At 43.1% G+C, this 17,464-nt stretch overlaps 1 protein-coding gene across 1 annotated transcript; it reads left to right on the forward strand.

The window, feature by feature from the left end:
* Positions 1-1,244: 1,244 nt before the first annotated feature.
* On the forward strand, positions 1,245-16,128 carry LOC307242549 (monocarboxylate transporter 12-B-like; the record flags this gene model as incomplete). The annotated part of the gene is made up of 8 exons (XM_080017054.1): positions 1,245-1,342; positions 3,251-3,354; positions 3,579-3,722; positions 4,067-4,162; positions 4,929-5,085; positions 9,136-9,885; positions 10,761-11,020; positions 15,980-16,128. Coding segments are annotated over 8 exons (1,758 nt in total), but the record flags the coding sequence as incomplete, so codon positions are not given.
* Positions 16,129-17,464: the final 1,336 nt, after the last annotated feature.

Genomic DNA, 17,464 nt, shown 5'->3' on the forward strand with positions numbered 1-17,464 from the left:
CATTTGACGCAAGTTGACGCACATTGAAGGTTTGTGCTCATGGGGCACTGACCTACTGCTAACCCTAAACTTTGGACCCTGTTGTGAAGGAAAGCTGGCAGTATAATGGATGGCGCAACCCCACAATCTATACGTTGTTACAACATTTGAACATTGGTAAAAAAAAAAATGAAGAAAAAAATCTTAAATATTATAATAATAGTAATAAATAAAATAAAATGCCCACATGAATACAAATAAATAATTACACATGTATTGGACATGTATCGGATGATACTTAATGTTCAGGACTTGGATCAGTCACGTTTCCACTCAAAATTTCGGGGGCGGAGCCTAAGGGGCTGAAGGCCCTGATTGGCTGCGCGTACTCTGTCACCATAATATTGTATGTTTGGAGAACTGGAGATTGGAGAATTGAAGCCATCGTTTGGATTCAGGGCCATTGCATTTTTGCGTTGCAACTTGGAACCAACACTCACACACACAGACGCATGCAGGCACTCATACACACACACCCACACACACACACACATACACTGGTTTGTGCTTCATAGCACGCTGTTCCTCTACCAGTGACATCTGACAGTCGGAACTCTGAGTTCAGAGTTTCACGCTCATGAGCAGTATGGACAGACAGGGTCATGTGGAAGAATTTATCGACAGAACCAGAAAAAACTTGATACAATATATATATACTGTGTATATACTTGCTACTAGTACTATAATTGCATATTATTGCTGCATTCTACACTATTCTTATGCAACATACAGTATTTTTACTAACTTTAGTGAACCCTCCACCTGCCAAATTAAATCACTCAGCGATAGGAGTGCTACTCCCTGTTAACTTGTTTTTTTTTCATTTTTATATCCGTTTATACGTTTATATTGTATGTGTACTCATATTTGATTGTATTTTTATTATTTTATTTATTTTTATTCTTTTTTATTCATTCTTTTTTCTTTTTTAAATTGATCTTATTTGACCTGCACTCTTATGGCGCCAACTTCCGCTGCCATAACACCTGCTATCTTATCCGAATAAAAGTTTGGGTGAAATAACACCTATAAGATGGAGAACGAGGGAAATAAAAGAGGTGCAACTCAGCGACCGACGTATTTTACGGGTCATGAATGTTTAACGGAAACTCTGTCCCGTAACAGATAGAACCGACAGGGCAGACACTGCTTCTGATGCTGATTGGCTGGCAGTTACCATGGAGCAGAAGGTCAGGTCAGGAAGAAGGGGGTCAGAGGTCGTGACCCCGCCGGATGGAGGCTGGGGATGGATGATCATCGCTTCCTGTTTCTTGGTCACCATCTGCACACGAGCCGTCACCAGGTACAGTGGGATTCACCAAATGTAATGCGCATGAATAGGGATCAACACAAGTCGACCTGGAGAGGGGAGGCAGGGATGTGGAGTTTCTGACACAGTGAAGCACATTTACTGTATTTATCAGCCTGGATACTATTTGGTTTTTGACAAAATGACCCCGAACTGTAACTGTTAGTAGTACCTAGTAAATACATAGAATTATTTATAATCATAATTTATACATATACCAATAACCGATCTTGTGTGTGTATTTTATATATTTAACTATTGTTTTTCTTTTTCCTTTTTACAATTTGTGTATATTTGGCAAATTTGATTATCTTTTTATTTTACTTAATTATTTCTTATTTTTTTTCAGTGTTAAGTTAAGCTTTTTTTTGTAACGCTAATCCTCTGTAGACACGCACCAATAATCACCGTGACAATTTCCGAGTACATGTTAATGCACCTGGCAGAATAAAGTCATTTTCATTCTCACTCTGATTCTGAAGAAAAATACCATCCCAAACCAGTATGTAATTTAAACGTAAGCCGTGTCAGGTGCAGTTTGGTCCAGTATGATGTCCGATTCAATAGTGCACTGTACTTTATATACTGGTTTTCTGTATATATACTGGTTTCCAGTCAGGGATCCATCGATGCCTTCAGCTGCAAACTGGAACCGAAATGACCTCTCTGGTGGCTTAAATAGAATTAACATTCCTTGCACAATCCCCCCCACACACACACTCATTCAGCTACATACATTAAACATTGTTGTGTGTGTGTGTGCACACGTGTGTGTGCATGTGTGTGTGCATGTGTCAGTGTGTGTGCGTGTGTGTGTGTGTGTGTGTGTGTGTGTGTGTGTGTGTGTGTGTTTGTGTGTGTGTATGTGTATGTGTATGAACCTGTCTGCTCCGATTCCAAAGACGGTGGATGACTTGTTCAAACCTCAAACTTGAGACGTGAACTCACATCACCGCCTCCGTTGTTTTGTCACGTGACATGGTTCGTACCGAGGACGTAATTCCTCGGCACTTACATAACAGCAGCACAGACGGCAGCTGAAGGCCGAGTCAGGGAACAATCGCAGCTGCAGACGGCGACTCCAAGTGAAGTACAAGGTTTGCTGTAGCCATAAAGCGCCAACGTGTGTTTTAGAAAGTCCAACCTTCTACTGTACAGACAGCTTTACAACCCATAAATATAAAGATAAAGACAGCAAACATTTTACCAACCCATTGAACCTTTATTTGTGCTGACGTAACATGAGTGTAATGTGCAGTGTTCTAGCTCTAACTTGAACTTTAATTCAATTTAACTAACTTTATCTTTATCTTTTAAACAACAAGCCTTTCTCTTCCTGCTGGACCTATGTATTCACTGACTGGACAGAAATCCGGAGCTTGGCATTTTGGGAAGTCATGTTTTGGTGTTAGATTGCATTTCTACGCACTTTGATACTCCTGTTTTGTCAGCGCAGAAAACTCTCACTCCTAAATATCAGTGTTGGTATCAGAATGGACATTCATCTTTCTTATCGTTCATCTTGTTTCTGTCGTATGTGTGGATTTTCGGTTCACCCTCTGTGAAACCACCTCACAGAGTCACGCTTGACAGGAGAGGTGTTTTCATTGGCGAAACGCCTTGGTCTTGTATTTTCACCGTATCTTTTACAGTTTATCACACCCCGTCCGTCTCTTTCTGCTGTTACATCATCATTAATTGGACGCTTTTGTCCAAAGCAACTTACAATTATTCATACACCGATGGACGCCGCAATTAGGGGGTTTAGTGTCTTGCTCAAGGACACTTCAGCCGGGAATTAAACCCGCAACCTTCCTATTACTATACCACCCCCTCGACCCCCTGAGCTACCGCATCACTGACCTCTCACACTCACCCCTCTCCCTCTTTCTCCTTTCTCAGGTGTGTGTCCATCTTTTTTGTGGAGTTTCAGCTGCACTTCGACAGGGATTATTCCACGACAGCCTGGATCCACAGTCTAGTGGACTGCACCACGATGCTCTGTGGTACGACCCAAACAGCGTTTCAAAGCTGTGTTACATCGTTTTTTTGGCGGAAAATGCCATGATAAAAAATATTTGAATTTTTTCAGGCCCTTATAGTCAGGTGGTTGACAAGCTGCTGCTGGTTCTCACTGTGCCTAAATGAAAACATTTGAGCCCTGTAAAAAATAAAATAAAATCATAAATCTCCTTTTCTCCTCTTCCTATGGCATGCGCTCGGCCAACAGCGCCGCTGGGCAGCCTGATGGAGCGCCATCTGTCCTGCAGAGCCACAGTCCTGATGGGGGGCCTGCTGGCCTGCACCGGCCTGGTCCTCAGCTCCTTCGCCTCCAGCGTGGAGTTCCTGTACGTGTCCCTGGGGATCCTCACAGGTACGCAGGCAAATCACCAGATGCCTACTGGGAACCCAGGCTCCTGAGAACTGAGCGATGGTGATATTTGGTATTCATCAATGTTTTCGTTTCATTTCCTGTATCAAAAACCAGTTCTGTAACTCAACTTTTCGTATTCGTACACATATTTGACGGATTACAATAAAGATTGTTTTTGTTACTGCGTGTAATAAAGTGAGTCAGTGGGTCAGGGACAAAATAAATGTTTAACTTGTTTTCATCCCGTCTTAATCTACTCCTTAAAGAAATAGTGATGTGAAAGTGATGTTTCATAGCGGCCCATTGTGTTAGGCGATAAATCATTCCAAATGTTGACCCACCAGGAGTTGGCTTTGCCCTCTGCTACACGCCAGCGATCGGCATGGTGGGACGCTACTTCAGCAACAGGAAGGCCCTGGCTTACGGCATCGCCATGTCAGGTAGAGACCTGACCCCTCACTGGACCCCTCCTTTCCTCTGATCGCTTCACCTCTTAGTCAAAGGTTGGGGTCACAAATGGGGGATTCAAGTGTGAAAGATTTATATTTCTGGAGTTCATGTTCTGCCCTCTGCTCCAGCTTGTATTCAGGGTACATACTTGGTGGGGAATTGTTTTGGGTTTTTATTCCCCGCTCTTCTCTGTTCTTCATATAGTTACTCTCTATTATTTTTTCTCTTCTCTTCTTCTCCTCCCCTCCCCTCCTTTTCCCCTCCTCCTCTTCCTGTTTTTCCCACCCCCCCCTCTTTCCCCTTCTCTCTTCTCATTCTCCACCAATTGTTTCCTCCCCCTCCTTCCCCCTTCTCTCCCGTCTCTTCTCACTCCTCTTTTGCCTTTCCCCTACTCTTCTCCTCCCCCAATCTCCTCCTCTTTCCCTTTCCTTTCTCTCATTTTCCACTCATCATTCTTCTCATGCTCTCCTCTCCTCCTCTTCTCTCTTTTCCACTCCTCCATTCATCTGTTCCTCTTTCTTTTCCTCCTCTCCTCTCTTCTCTCTCCTGCTCTCATCTCTCCTCCCCTAATCCTCCTCTTCGCTCCTCCTCTGCTCCTCTCTCTTCCTCTCCTCGTCCCCTCTTCCTCATCCCCTCCTCCCCCTCCCTCTCCCGCTCTCTACCATGCTCTTCTCCTCTTCTCCTCCCCTTCTCTTTTCCTCTCCTCCTCCTCCCCTCTCCTATCCTCCTCTCTCTCCAAATTGTCCCTCTTTCCAGGTAGTGGTATCGGGACCTTCATCCTGGCTCCGGTGGTCCAGCTGCTGATAGAGTTGTATTCCTGGAGAGGAGCTCTGCTCATTTTGGGAGCCTTTGTTTCCAATCTGTGTGTGTGTGGAGCTCTGATGAGGCCCGTTGAAGCCACGCAACATCTGAGGTAAAGTCTGAGGGGGGAATTCACAAAGAGTGGATAGTGGCCGCTTATCGCACCATCAATTGCTCATCAGTTGCGCCCGATATCTGTGCCGTCTTAGCGTCCGATTCACAAAACATATTACGCTAATGATGTGCCAGCGCGAACACGGTCATAAAGTTTTGCTGCTGAGGGCAACTTGCGATTCCAATGAGATGCCCGGATTCAAATGCGCTACAGTTTTAGATTGAAATGTATTTAGTATTTTTAGGTTTTATGTGCAGTGACTATAGAACATTTAAATAGTATGAGTAAATCTACAATAAAACGTACTCTTCTCACACAGTTCATTTATTACATGAATAAAATGTGACCCACAAAAATTTACATTTTTGTTTTTCATGTGATATCTAAGTGTAGAATCAGCTTCCAAACAAGGTATCATGTGTTGGGAATCAAGCAAATATTTTGGAAGCTATGACTTATTATTATTATAAGATTAAGGTTTTGAAAACAGAGGTTCTGAGAAATCAGGCTTGAAAATTGTAGAAGCTTTTCCAGACTTTTGCAGCACAAAATACACATTTAGATACACAATTAGTGCTTGAAATGCTTAGATTTGGATAGTGCTGTACTCCTTCAATGAGATCATGTCCAATGTGTTTTTCTGAAATAATATTTGAATCATTAATTTATAAAAATATTGCAAAATGCACAAGTTAAGACAGTTCTTTAATTTTAAGTTTAGGTTATTTTTTGTTCATGTTCATGCTCGATATACTAGCATGTCCCCTCTATTAGTCTGTAACTTCTAAACACAACCCATTTCCCGCATTTATTGTTTTATAACAAGTTTTGTTTAGTTTCGTTTTAAGAAAGTGGCCCGTTTCAGATCGCGCACATGAATCATCAACAGAATTTCCCAGAATGCAGTTGGAGGGGTTCTCCCAGCCATTTGCATTCTGGGAATTGCTGTTTCCTGGGAGCACCCCACTCTGCCGCCTCCCGCTGCTGGAATATGATTGAGAGCTTCTGTCACCCTCTTCTTATTATCCATGACAACACAGAGATGATATGTTTTCATGGAGAAGTGAAATGAATTGCTTCCGGTGTTTATTTGTTGTTGTTTCTTTAAAACATTGTTTACGGACGTGATGTCAGCTCTTCTTCTTCGTCTCCTCTGAGGTGTTTGCATTTTTTTACGATGCGAAGACCCAATATAGTCCGGGTTCATTTATAACGTTATTTTATCAAAACTGTTTCACATTCTGACTTGACATCACACGGAATATGGAAGGATGATCTTGATCTGCATGTTGACACCAAAGGCAACCGTAGGATCGCCGTTTGTACTGTTCGACAAGTTGGAGAGTGACTTCTTTTCCCTGTGAAATGCTGGTGGATCAGGTAGCCTCAGCCTTTTAATATTTATCGAGTATTTAGAAATTGTGGGAGCCCACAGGTAGGGGTTTAGGGAGGGAGACGGAGACTTTCTGGCCGTGGGCCGCCAACATGGCGAGGGTTTTATTAATAATTATTAACAAAAAGGCTCGCTGGCCAAAACGGGAACATCAAATAAAAGGAATAATCAGTGTCCGGGTTCTCCTCGCTCGCGGTCTGGTCTGCAGGCGCTTCAGCGTCCTGCACCACGCGATCCCCACTGCAAGACAAACAACACTTAAGAAAACTCTCCCAGCCGGGTCCGACCAATCTTCGCCAATGAGGCTGATCAGGTGGACCAGGTACATCTGCGCCACGGTGGGAAGAATCAGGCGGCGTTGCCTGCAAACTGTGGCTTAGCCACCTCGTCTGTCATAGACATCAAGCTCGTTTTGAAAATAAATTGAGAGATAGAAAACATCTTGAGGAACATAAATCTGCTATAATCTCATCTTTGACCGGGAATGGAATTTCAGATGTTTTTCACGTCCAGCCAACACTACAGCGCTGTTGGCTGGATGTGAAAAACATTACATTACAATCTAGAAATTATGACAGTTAATTTGATGTATTCAACTCAAACCAAATTTTTTTCACTGTGGGCAGAACGCTGCAGCCTTTCGGGTGCAGTGGCCCAGCTCCGACGGCTGCGGAGCTGTCCATGGTCCTATACTATGAGGTTCAATGCCATCTGTCGTTCAACGACAATTTCGACCATTTTATCGCTATTCCCTATAACTTTTAGTTGTTTTTTCGACATCTTTTGAGTTTAATAGGAATTATGGAACCGTGTTGTCAATGTTTATAACGCCTTTTTTGCACAATAAATTATTCAAAGTTTTAACAAGTTGCTTTTAGAGTGAGTTTTGAAAACCACCATGGACCTGTTCCACTACTTTCGGATGCTGTGACAGTACTAATAATTATTACAATAATGTCAAAATATAATTTACAGATCAATGGAAAGTCTGGGCGTGACACCCCTTATAAATGCATTTCAGTTGCACCAGCTCTCTGAAGACCATCGCACACCGCTGCCTTTTTTTTTTGGCCTCGTGCAGTTACCCCCAGCTGTCTGCAGACGGTAATAATTTCACTCTAACTTGATGCTATTACACCAGTGTTTTGTGCAAAAAGGCTTATAAGCATAGAAAGGGGCAAATTCTGCGCAAAATGTATGAATATTACCTAATCTAAATATGTGCAAATAGCACCGGCGCACCAGAATACAAAAATTTGCATGGCAGAGTTAGGGGTGCAATTCACACTTTGCAAAAGCAAAAGCCGTGAAATCCTTTTGTGAATTCCCGCCTCCAGTTCCAACAATAAAGTTATAAAACACACAAAGTACAACAAGTTTTCCTTTGGTACAAGGTGTGATCAGATAGGCTACATTCACACAGGCAAAAGTTGCGAAAGTCTGATTTTCTTGGTCATATTTTCTTGACTCAGACCTGTTTTTTTCATGACAGTGTGAGCAGCACAAATCTGATCTTTTCAATTTGGATTTGGTTCACTTTCATTGTGGTCCTAAATCCGATACAGGTCAGATTTTTTGCAATGCGAGCCAGTCTGAACATATAATCATATCAGTCATATCAGTCATATATCATATCGGAATTCACGCAACTTTTTTTCACTCTAGATCAGTGGGTCCCAATCTTTTTATTATCATGGTCTGCAGCGCACAAATAGCTCACAGACTGGGGACACAAAAAAATAAGTGCCCCTGTCTTTCGAGAATAAACTCGAAATTCCGCCCCCAACTTCGGGACCGGCGAACACTGCGGCCGCACCAACCGTGGCACCAGCACCGCAGCCGCCCACCACCGTTAGGCAATGTCTACAGCATAATAGATAGATAAAGAGGCCGACCCAGTGAGGGAGCACCCACACTCGCCGCGTTCTATGAATAGCACCGGAACTAAAATTGTGTGTGTGTCTGTGTGTGAGTGTGTGTCCTCTGAGGGAGCGATCGGGGCACAATTTGCACACATTGTGTTTTTATCTTATTTGACTGAATTTCCTTGTTGAAGGAAACAAATAAAAAGCATGGTGCCCCTGTCCTGATTTAAAGATTTCACCCACGAGCTTGAGCTGAGCTTCACGGTCCCCTGGCGGCTACTGGTGCATTTTATACCATGTTTACTTACGTACGACAGCGTGCTGCGGGTGATGTCTTTGCACATGTCGGTCAGTTCAGGACTGTGACCAGTTCACACTGGAATCTGATATTGGCCACATTTAAAAAACAAAGTGAACCGCCAAAACTAATCTGAGCAATAAATCTGAAATGAGCACTAAGGCTTGCAGTTTGAATGTAGGCTTAGAGACTTTCTTTCCACTTGATATTGTTTGGGAGGAATGTGCACCTCATAGTGAAACTGTCAATCAGGCCTTTTACAAAGTGTTTATTAGATTGAAGGATAAAGTTGGGAGAAACATCACATGTTGTGAGGAAAACGTTCACCATGACAACGCTCCTTTACACACCAGTATGTTTATTAATGGCATTTTTGACTGAAAAAAATTCAACACACAGCTATTCGCCGTGGAAACACCGACACTTGAGAGGAAATGAAGAGTAAATCCTTAAATCATACTATTCTTATTGTATTCTTTTCTGTTCTCGAGGGGGAAAGAACAGGACTACTTGGCAGCGCCGCAGGACGGTGAAAAAGTCAAACAGCAGGACGTTAAAACCTCAGAGAACCAACCAGCCAACAGAAGGATCACAAACTACGAACTGGACAGTGGTAAGCTGCTTCCGGAGAAGCTGGCCAAGGTGCTGCTGTCCAAGGATCCGTCGGATTCCAGTCTGAGGAAGGCCAAGACAGCGGAGTGCGTCATATTCAGCAACAACAAGCTCACAGATAAAATCCTGGCGGAAATCAAACTCACGGACCCGAGGTTAGCCGACGGCAGCACGCTGGAAGACCTGAAACTGGTGGAGAACCTGAACTTCAGCAACAAGCTGGCCAAAATTGACGACAACGTTGACCCGAAACTACCTCTCGCCATCGATGCTGAACTCGAGGACCCGAGTGTTGACCAAGTGAGGCTGTCCGAAATCAAACAGCTGGCGCCAGAAGCTCACGGCATGAGTGCCATTTCTCAGCCGTCGTCGGCGCCCCTAAGCCGCTGCTGGGGCCGGGGTCGGAGCCTACTCGCCGTGGACCTCAGCTTCCTGCTAATGCCCGACTTCCTGCTGCTGTCCGTGTCCTTCCTGTTCCTGGCTTATGGCTGCAGCGTTCCGATCGTCTACCTGGTTCCCTACGCTGTCAGCGTGGGGGCGGAGCATCAGCATGCTGCCTACCTCATGTCCATTTTTGGGGTCAGTGGCATTGTGGGAAACATCACCTTTGGGTGGATCACCGATAGAAGGTAAGGAAGGAAGAAAAGGTGTGTGTGTGTGTGTGTGTGTGTGTGTGTGTGTGTGTGTGTGTGTGTGTGTGTGTGTGTGTGTGTGTGTGTGTGTGTGTGTGTGTGTGTGTGTGTGTGTGTGTTGAAGAGCGACAAAAAGTGTGTCCCTGCCTCTGAAATAGTGATATTTCACTGGATGCAGTATTCTGGTAGTTTTTTTGTATATTTTTGAGCATATTATGTATTCAGACATACTAAAAACGTTCACATACTAATTTGCCGTACTAAATAGTATGCTAGTATGCCGCTTTGGTAATTCTCCAAATAACTTAAAGTAAAGTAAGATAATATTCAATCTAATACATAGCTCAATAGGGCTGTCACAATTATGAAATTGTAATCATTTGCTAAACAAATACAACAAAAGGTGAAATAAAATTGTGTTAAATAAATGTATTGCCTTCTTTCTTAATTTAATGCCACCATCATATCCTCTATTGCCTGCAATAATTTAATAATACCTTAATAATACCTCATGAAGAACAGCCATTTATTGGCTTAGAACATTGGGACATAAAATTGGGAGTTGGGGAGTTATTTTCCCCATATAATTATATACCACAATCAAATTTGTGAAAAAATTTAGATAAGGCGATGATGCCATTTTCTGTGACAGTTCTTTACTTAAGTAGTTTGAGAGTAAAAAGTAAATCACTTCCTTTACAAATATACTCAAGTAAAAGTAAGTATTATTCAGAAAATATACGCGGAAAAGTTTGATTTCTTCAGAATACTACTTAAGTACCTGCAACAGAGTACATGTAACTGGTTAGTATCCAGCGTCAGAATGTAAAAGAATATAGAATTTAACAAACGTTTCCTGCTATGTCTTCCAGGTGTTTGAGGCGGTACCGTATGCTGAGCTACATGCTAGCCATAGCCATGGAGGGCCTGTGCTGTCTGTTCCTTCCCTCCCTCCGTTCCATCACTCTTCTCTTCCTCTTCTCCGTTGTCTACGGCTACTTCGACGGCGCCTATGTGGCGCTCATCCCCGTGGTGACCTCGGACGTGGTTGGACCCGCCCACCTCACCTCAGCCCTGGGCGTGGTCTACTTCCTGCACGCTGTGCCCTACCTGGTCAGCCCGCCCATCGGAGGTGAGTGTTTGTTGCTCATCTTCAATGGGAAATCAGAATATATTTAAATAGAGAATAATCTCACTATGATATCAGCTTGCTGTTCTTATAAAAGTTTAACTGGTTATATACCAGTCTAACTATTTATAAATCCTTTTCACTGGTTATATACCCCTCGAACTGGTTATAAATCCCTTTTACTGCTTATATACCCCTCTAACTGGTTATAAATCCTTTTTACTGGTTATATACCCCTCTAAGCGGTTGTATACCCATCTCTCTGGCTATACACCGGTAAAACTGATCATATACCAGTCTTCAACATTTAGTAAGAGTTGACCAAATTTCATATATGCCCTCAAAAATATATTAAAAACTCTAGTCTAATCTATATTAAAAAGAAACAACATAAAAAGGGACAACACAACACAACACCGCCATCTAGTGAACTAGTTATCTGATGAAATCAGTTGTTAATAAAAATTATTATTATTATTTATTATTATTATTATTATTATTATTATTATTATTATTATTATTATTATTATTATTAATAATAATAATAATAATAATAATTATTATTATTATTATTATTTTTATTATCATAATTATCATAATAATAGTAATTATTATTATTATTATAAATGTAGCTGCAGGCAGCAATACACAGGGTCCAGGCCAGTCGGTGTGAAGTGTGTGAGGTTATGGCTTGCAAGGCCTATTGGCAATGCTGTAGATGACTACAACCAAATAAATCGTTTGTAATGGAGTGGCGGTGGTGGCACTGCCCCTTGTGGTCGCCTGCGCCGGCGCTCTGGTCGACTTTTGCACATTTTAGTATTTTTTTCCGTTTTTATCATAATGTCTGCCAAAAAAGCATCGGCAGTTACCTCTTACGACCGCAATGCACTCATGGATATAAAAACTTCCCTAAACAAACAACTTTGGGACTTTTTATCCGTGGAAGCAGAGTGGCCGGCTGAAATTCTACACGGGAAGACGCTCAACAACAACAACAACAAAAATGAAGCCGCTGTTCCACGAGCGGGCCCACGGAGGAAGCACCGTGGTAAACGAGGCGGCATTCGGGTCAGAATGAGGACGCAACCTTACTGCCACCTCTGCCAATCATCCTACTTGCCAACGTTCAGTCCCTGGAGAACAAGATGGATGAACTTCGAGCGAGGATTAAATTCCAACCAGACACGAGGAACTGTTGCGTCCTCTGCCTGACGGAAAGATGGTTGAACCCACTGGTGCCGGATGAGGCCATCTGTCCACCCGAGTCTTTCTCCGTGTTGCGCGGTGACAGTTCGGGGGAGTCGGGGAAATCCAAAGGTGGGGGCGTCTGCCTAATGGTAAACAACCGCTGGTGTAACCCCAACAACACCAAGTCTCTCTCCCGCTCCTGCTCGCCGAACCTGGAACAGCTGACCATCTTATGCCGTCCATATTTACTCCCCTGTCATCATTACAGCAGTTTATATCCCACCGCAAGCGGAAACCGACACAGCACCGTTGGACCTGTATGATGTGTTGTGGGGATTTCAAAACAAACATCCCGACGCGGCTGTGGTGGTGACTGGGGACTTTAACCGGGCGAACCTTAAAAAGGTTCTGCCTAATTTCCACCAACACATCACATGTGCCACCAGGGGAGACAGAACTTTGGACCATTGCTACACACCTTACGAGAACGGATACAAGATCGTCTCGCTCCCTGCTTTAGATGTGAGTGAAAACCAGGAAAGCTGCGGGCCCAGACGGCATATCTGGGCGAGTACTGAAAACCTGTGCTAACCAGCTAGCTCCGGTGTTCACCACAATATTCAATATCTCACTGGCTGAATCAGTGGTCCCGTCCTGCTTCAAGAGGTCCACTGTCGTTCCTGTCCTGAAGATCGCCTCTCCTGCCTGCCTGAATGATTACCGTCCGGGTGGCCCTCACCTTGGTGGTCATGAAGTGTTTCGAGAGGCTGATTAAGGATTATATCTGCGCCTCCCTCCCCCGCACCTTGGACCCATTGCAGTTTGCGTACCGGCAAAACAGATCCACGGATGACGCGGTCTCCCAGGTACTGCACACCATGCTCATGCACCTGGATGGCCGGAAGGGGGCCTACGTGAGAATCCTGTTCATCGATTATAGTTCAGCTTTCAACACCATAGTCCCCTCCAGACTGGCTGTCAAGCTGAAGGAGCTCGGACTGAATACTCCGCTGTCTGCCTGGATCCTGGACTTCCTCACAGCCCGGCCCCAGGTGGTTAGGGTGGGAAAGCACATGTCCAGCTCCCTCACCCTGAATATAGGATCCCCCCAGGGTTGCGTCCTCAGCCCCCTACTGTACTCCCTGTACACACATGACTGTGTGGCCAGGTCCAGCTCCAACATCATCAAGTTTGCTGACGACACCGTTGTCGTGGGCCTGATCACCGACTGCGATGAGATGGCCTTCCACGAGGAGGTTGCTGACCTGTCACTGGTGCCAGGACAACAGCCTACACCTGAACGTCAGCAAAACTAAGGAGCAGATTGTGGACTTTAGGCGAGGATTACAATCGAGGACGCACATGCCCTTGGTGATTAATGGGACTTCTGTTGTGGGTGAGCAGCTTCAAGTACCTGGGAGTCGACATCACAGAGGACTTAACATGGACTTAACAAACAGACGCTCAGGTGAGAAAGGCGAGGCAGCGTCTTTACCACCTCAGGCAGCTGAGGAAATTCCGGGTCTCGTGAGGATCCTCAAGTCCTTCTACTGTGGAGTGTGGAGAGTATCCTGACAGGCAACATCACTGCCTGGTTTGGGAACTGAACTGCTCAGGACAGGCGGGCCCTGCAGAGGGTGGTGCGTTCAGCCGAACGTACCACTGGAACTACCCTCCCCTCCCTGCAGGACTTATACACCAGGAAGTGTAGTAGCAGAGTCCACAGGTTCATGAAGGATCCTCACCACCCCAACAACAGACTGTTCCAGCTGCTGCGGTCAGGCAAGCGCCTCCGCAGTCATACAGCGAGAACAGAGAGACTGAGACAGAGTTTTTTCCTGCAAGCCATAAGAACTGTCAATGCTGACCTCACCAGGGGTCCACACACATAGGCTCCACTACCTTCTGTACTGTATGTAGCATACTGTGCCGCATACTGTGTCACTGTTCTGGGTTGTTCGGTGTTACCGTATCGCTGCGCCGTACTGTTGTATACTGTGCTGTATTATCCCACAAACACTACCTAACTTTATTCACATGTCACTTTAATGCACATATCTGTATATACATAATTGCCTATCCCATATCCATAAGTCTATATACATAAGTCTATCCCATATGCATAAGCTTATTCCCTGTATCTATTCCATTTTATTTATTTATTTATTTTTTCTATATATTTTTATTTTATTCTATAAGTATTCGACTTGTATTACTGTATTACGTTTTAGGAATCAGTTAGTTGGTTTAGTAGAAAGAAACTTTCCGAGGACATATTGTGTGTATTCACCGGGTGCGTTGCATTACATTTCACTGCATATACTGTATGTATGAAAGTATGTATATGTATGTGACGAATAAACCTCTTGAATCTTGAATCTTGAAGCTTGGAATACATACGTAGGTGATATTTTGAACGAATCTGACGTTGACATGATCATTCTCCCTCTCTCTCTGCGTTTTTTGGGGGTGTGTTTCTAGTGAAGATTCCGAGTGCGGTGCTAAGTTTGCTCCGAGCCACTACCACTGACTTTATGTGGTGCAAGTGTGTAGGAGGAGTTATGGTGAAAGGGGAGAGGGGAGTCAAAATGGAGGGAAAACCATGAAGAGTTGAAAGAGTAGAGTTGTATTGAACAGTTTGTCAAAACAGTTTGACAAAACAACAAAAGACCAAAATATATCAATGCGTTTACATGTCGTCTGACATGTAATACTTGTTGTGAAACACAAATGAGAGTCTCTTTATAAGTTGTGGCTAAAGAGTTTTCAGAATTTTGTTCAAAGGTTTTGGAGAGTATTTTATTTTTTATTTTTTTTAAGAGGAGAGTGGCTGACCTTGTAAGCAGCACATTCTGCCCACCGTTTCTTTACTGCCTTGGAATGTCGGCTTCTTTGAGGAATGTGGAACCCAAAAACACAAAAAGAACGGCATAATTTCATAACACAGACACAATATTTAATGTTATTACACAATAATACATGTTCCTTGCACTGTGTACTTGCTTATGGTTATTTTTACAACTAATTACAATTCAGGAAGACTGTAATCTACATTATCCACATTCCAAACACAACACCTACCTTGTGTTTAATCTCTGCACTTCTGTACCTCTGCGTATGTACAGTCTGTCAGAGTTTGTATCTTATATTCCTTTAGTTAAAGTCCAATTGAATAGTCCAGTGAGTGGATAAATGGTGGGTTTTAATGTCAGGCAGTCGTTGCGCGCCGCAATCTTGCGGGATGTGATTACACGTGAGCAGTGACGCAATGCCACGCTTGTCTGTGACCAATCAGAAGTCTGCAGTGCTATCAGGTGACCGTTGCGAAGATGAGAAACGCAACGTTTTTTACTAACTTCTCCTACAACAATGGACCGATTATCTGACCATATTCAGACAATGGCGTGTTGGAACTGCCCTGAATCCAAATCTATTCATCGTGTCTGTGGGTACGTCGGATCCATGACATCCATACACCACTGATGTCAGTTTCTCATGAACAAAAATTCATTATTATTATTATTATTATTATTATTATTATTATTAATAATACTAATAATAATAATAATAATAACAACAATAATAATAATAATAATAATAATAATAATAATAATAATAATAATAAATAATAATAAAATAATAATAATAATAATAATAATAATAATAATAATAATAATAATAATAATTAATGATAATTGAAAATAAGAGCAATCATATTCTTTCTTCATTCATTTTTCTCTCTCTCTCGCTCTCTGCCACTCGTTCATCTAGGCTTGCTGGTGGACAGGACTGGTGATTACACAGCAGCATTCTACCTCAGTGCAGCTTCTCTCCTCTTCAGTCCGGTCTTTATCTCCATCTTCATGGCGATCAGACGCTGCTGGAGCTCCAGGACCCACTCCGAACCTCTGAAAGTGTGAAGTCAGCAGAACCGCTAAACCAAAGTAGAGCTTTCCAGACAGAAACTGTCTGCCACAGTATGGGATTTTTTCTTATAATTTTGTACTTTTTTAACACAGCACCAAGATTTTGTTTTGCTGTTAAGCAGTCCATGGTGGTGGAATAATGCGGTTTATATATTTGCGATAGATATTTCAGGGTTTGGAGTGTGTGTGTGTGTGTTTTGCTGTTTCTCACTGTTTACTGCGTGGATGTAAATAACACCAAAGTGCATAGAGTTTGAATGGACAACGAGTCGTCACCTCTCGTTTAGAGAGGTGTTTGCTTGTTTCTTGAGCCTTCAGTTCCATATCAGTCAAAACTACAGACTCACCAGAAGTTTCACTTGCTTCACTTGTGCTTTTTGTACGATTTCATTAACAAATCATCCACAGACAGAGAAGGACAGGTTTTCCCTTTTTCAACCCAGGCCTTATTAAAAAGTTGCTTCCCATAATTTATAACTGTTCATAGTAGAACCTCGCTGATGAGGAACTTACCACTCTGCTGCAGCTCCTCACTGGGCAAACGGTTAAGCCTTAAAAAACGTTAAGTCCTCTTTTTGAAAACGATAAACTTGCATTACAGTCACACTTGTCTTGGTATATCTTTTAACATGTTTTGAATAACAGTAATAACAATTGCCGTAGAACATTCAGTGTAACGTTGGCTACAGTACTTTGCCAGGAGGAAGCAACGCAACTTCCTGTTTCTGATCTCTTTACACGTAGATGTGGCCAAAAGAGCCGATTTGTGGAAGTACATCAGAGTCAATAAAACCCTGAAAACCTGATAAAATGTGTAAATTGTGAGTTAGCGAGCTGTGAGCATTTTTCGTTTTTACAGCTTCGGATTTTAATCCGCTGTGCTGCATTGCAACAGTGAGAAGTTGCAGCATAATGGTAACTCTCTCAATAGTAAAGTGTTTAGCAAGGTTGTACTATGAACTATTAAAAACTACTACTAATATTAATAACGATGGGAACCGACATTTTAATAACATCTAGGTTGTGGGAGTAGCAGTGGTAGTGAAGTAGCAAACCAATCCTTTAAGAGAAAAGGCAGGAGTCAACAATCTGCAGACAGCAACACTCCGACTGAACTTTCCACCTGGTTCACCTGGCGTTGAATGCAGCAGACTACATCCCAAGTAGCACCGATGACTCTGCCCAAATATGGCCAATTGCGCAAGCTAGAAACTAATTTGATCTGCCCGCAGTCGAGCGCCAACTCGGCTTTGCATCGTTTCTGTCGGACGGCCCAGAATCGGCCTGAGCACATTATGCCGAGTACCAGCCGTGTATGGGCCGAGTACCA

This window comes from Zeus faber (genome assembly GCF_960531495.2).
Source record: "Zeus faber genome assembly, chromosome: 16".
NCBI lineage: Eukaryota > Metazoa > Chordata > Actinopteri > Zeiformes > Zeidae > Zeus > Zeus faber.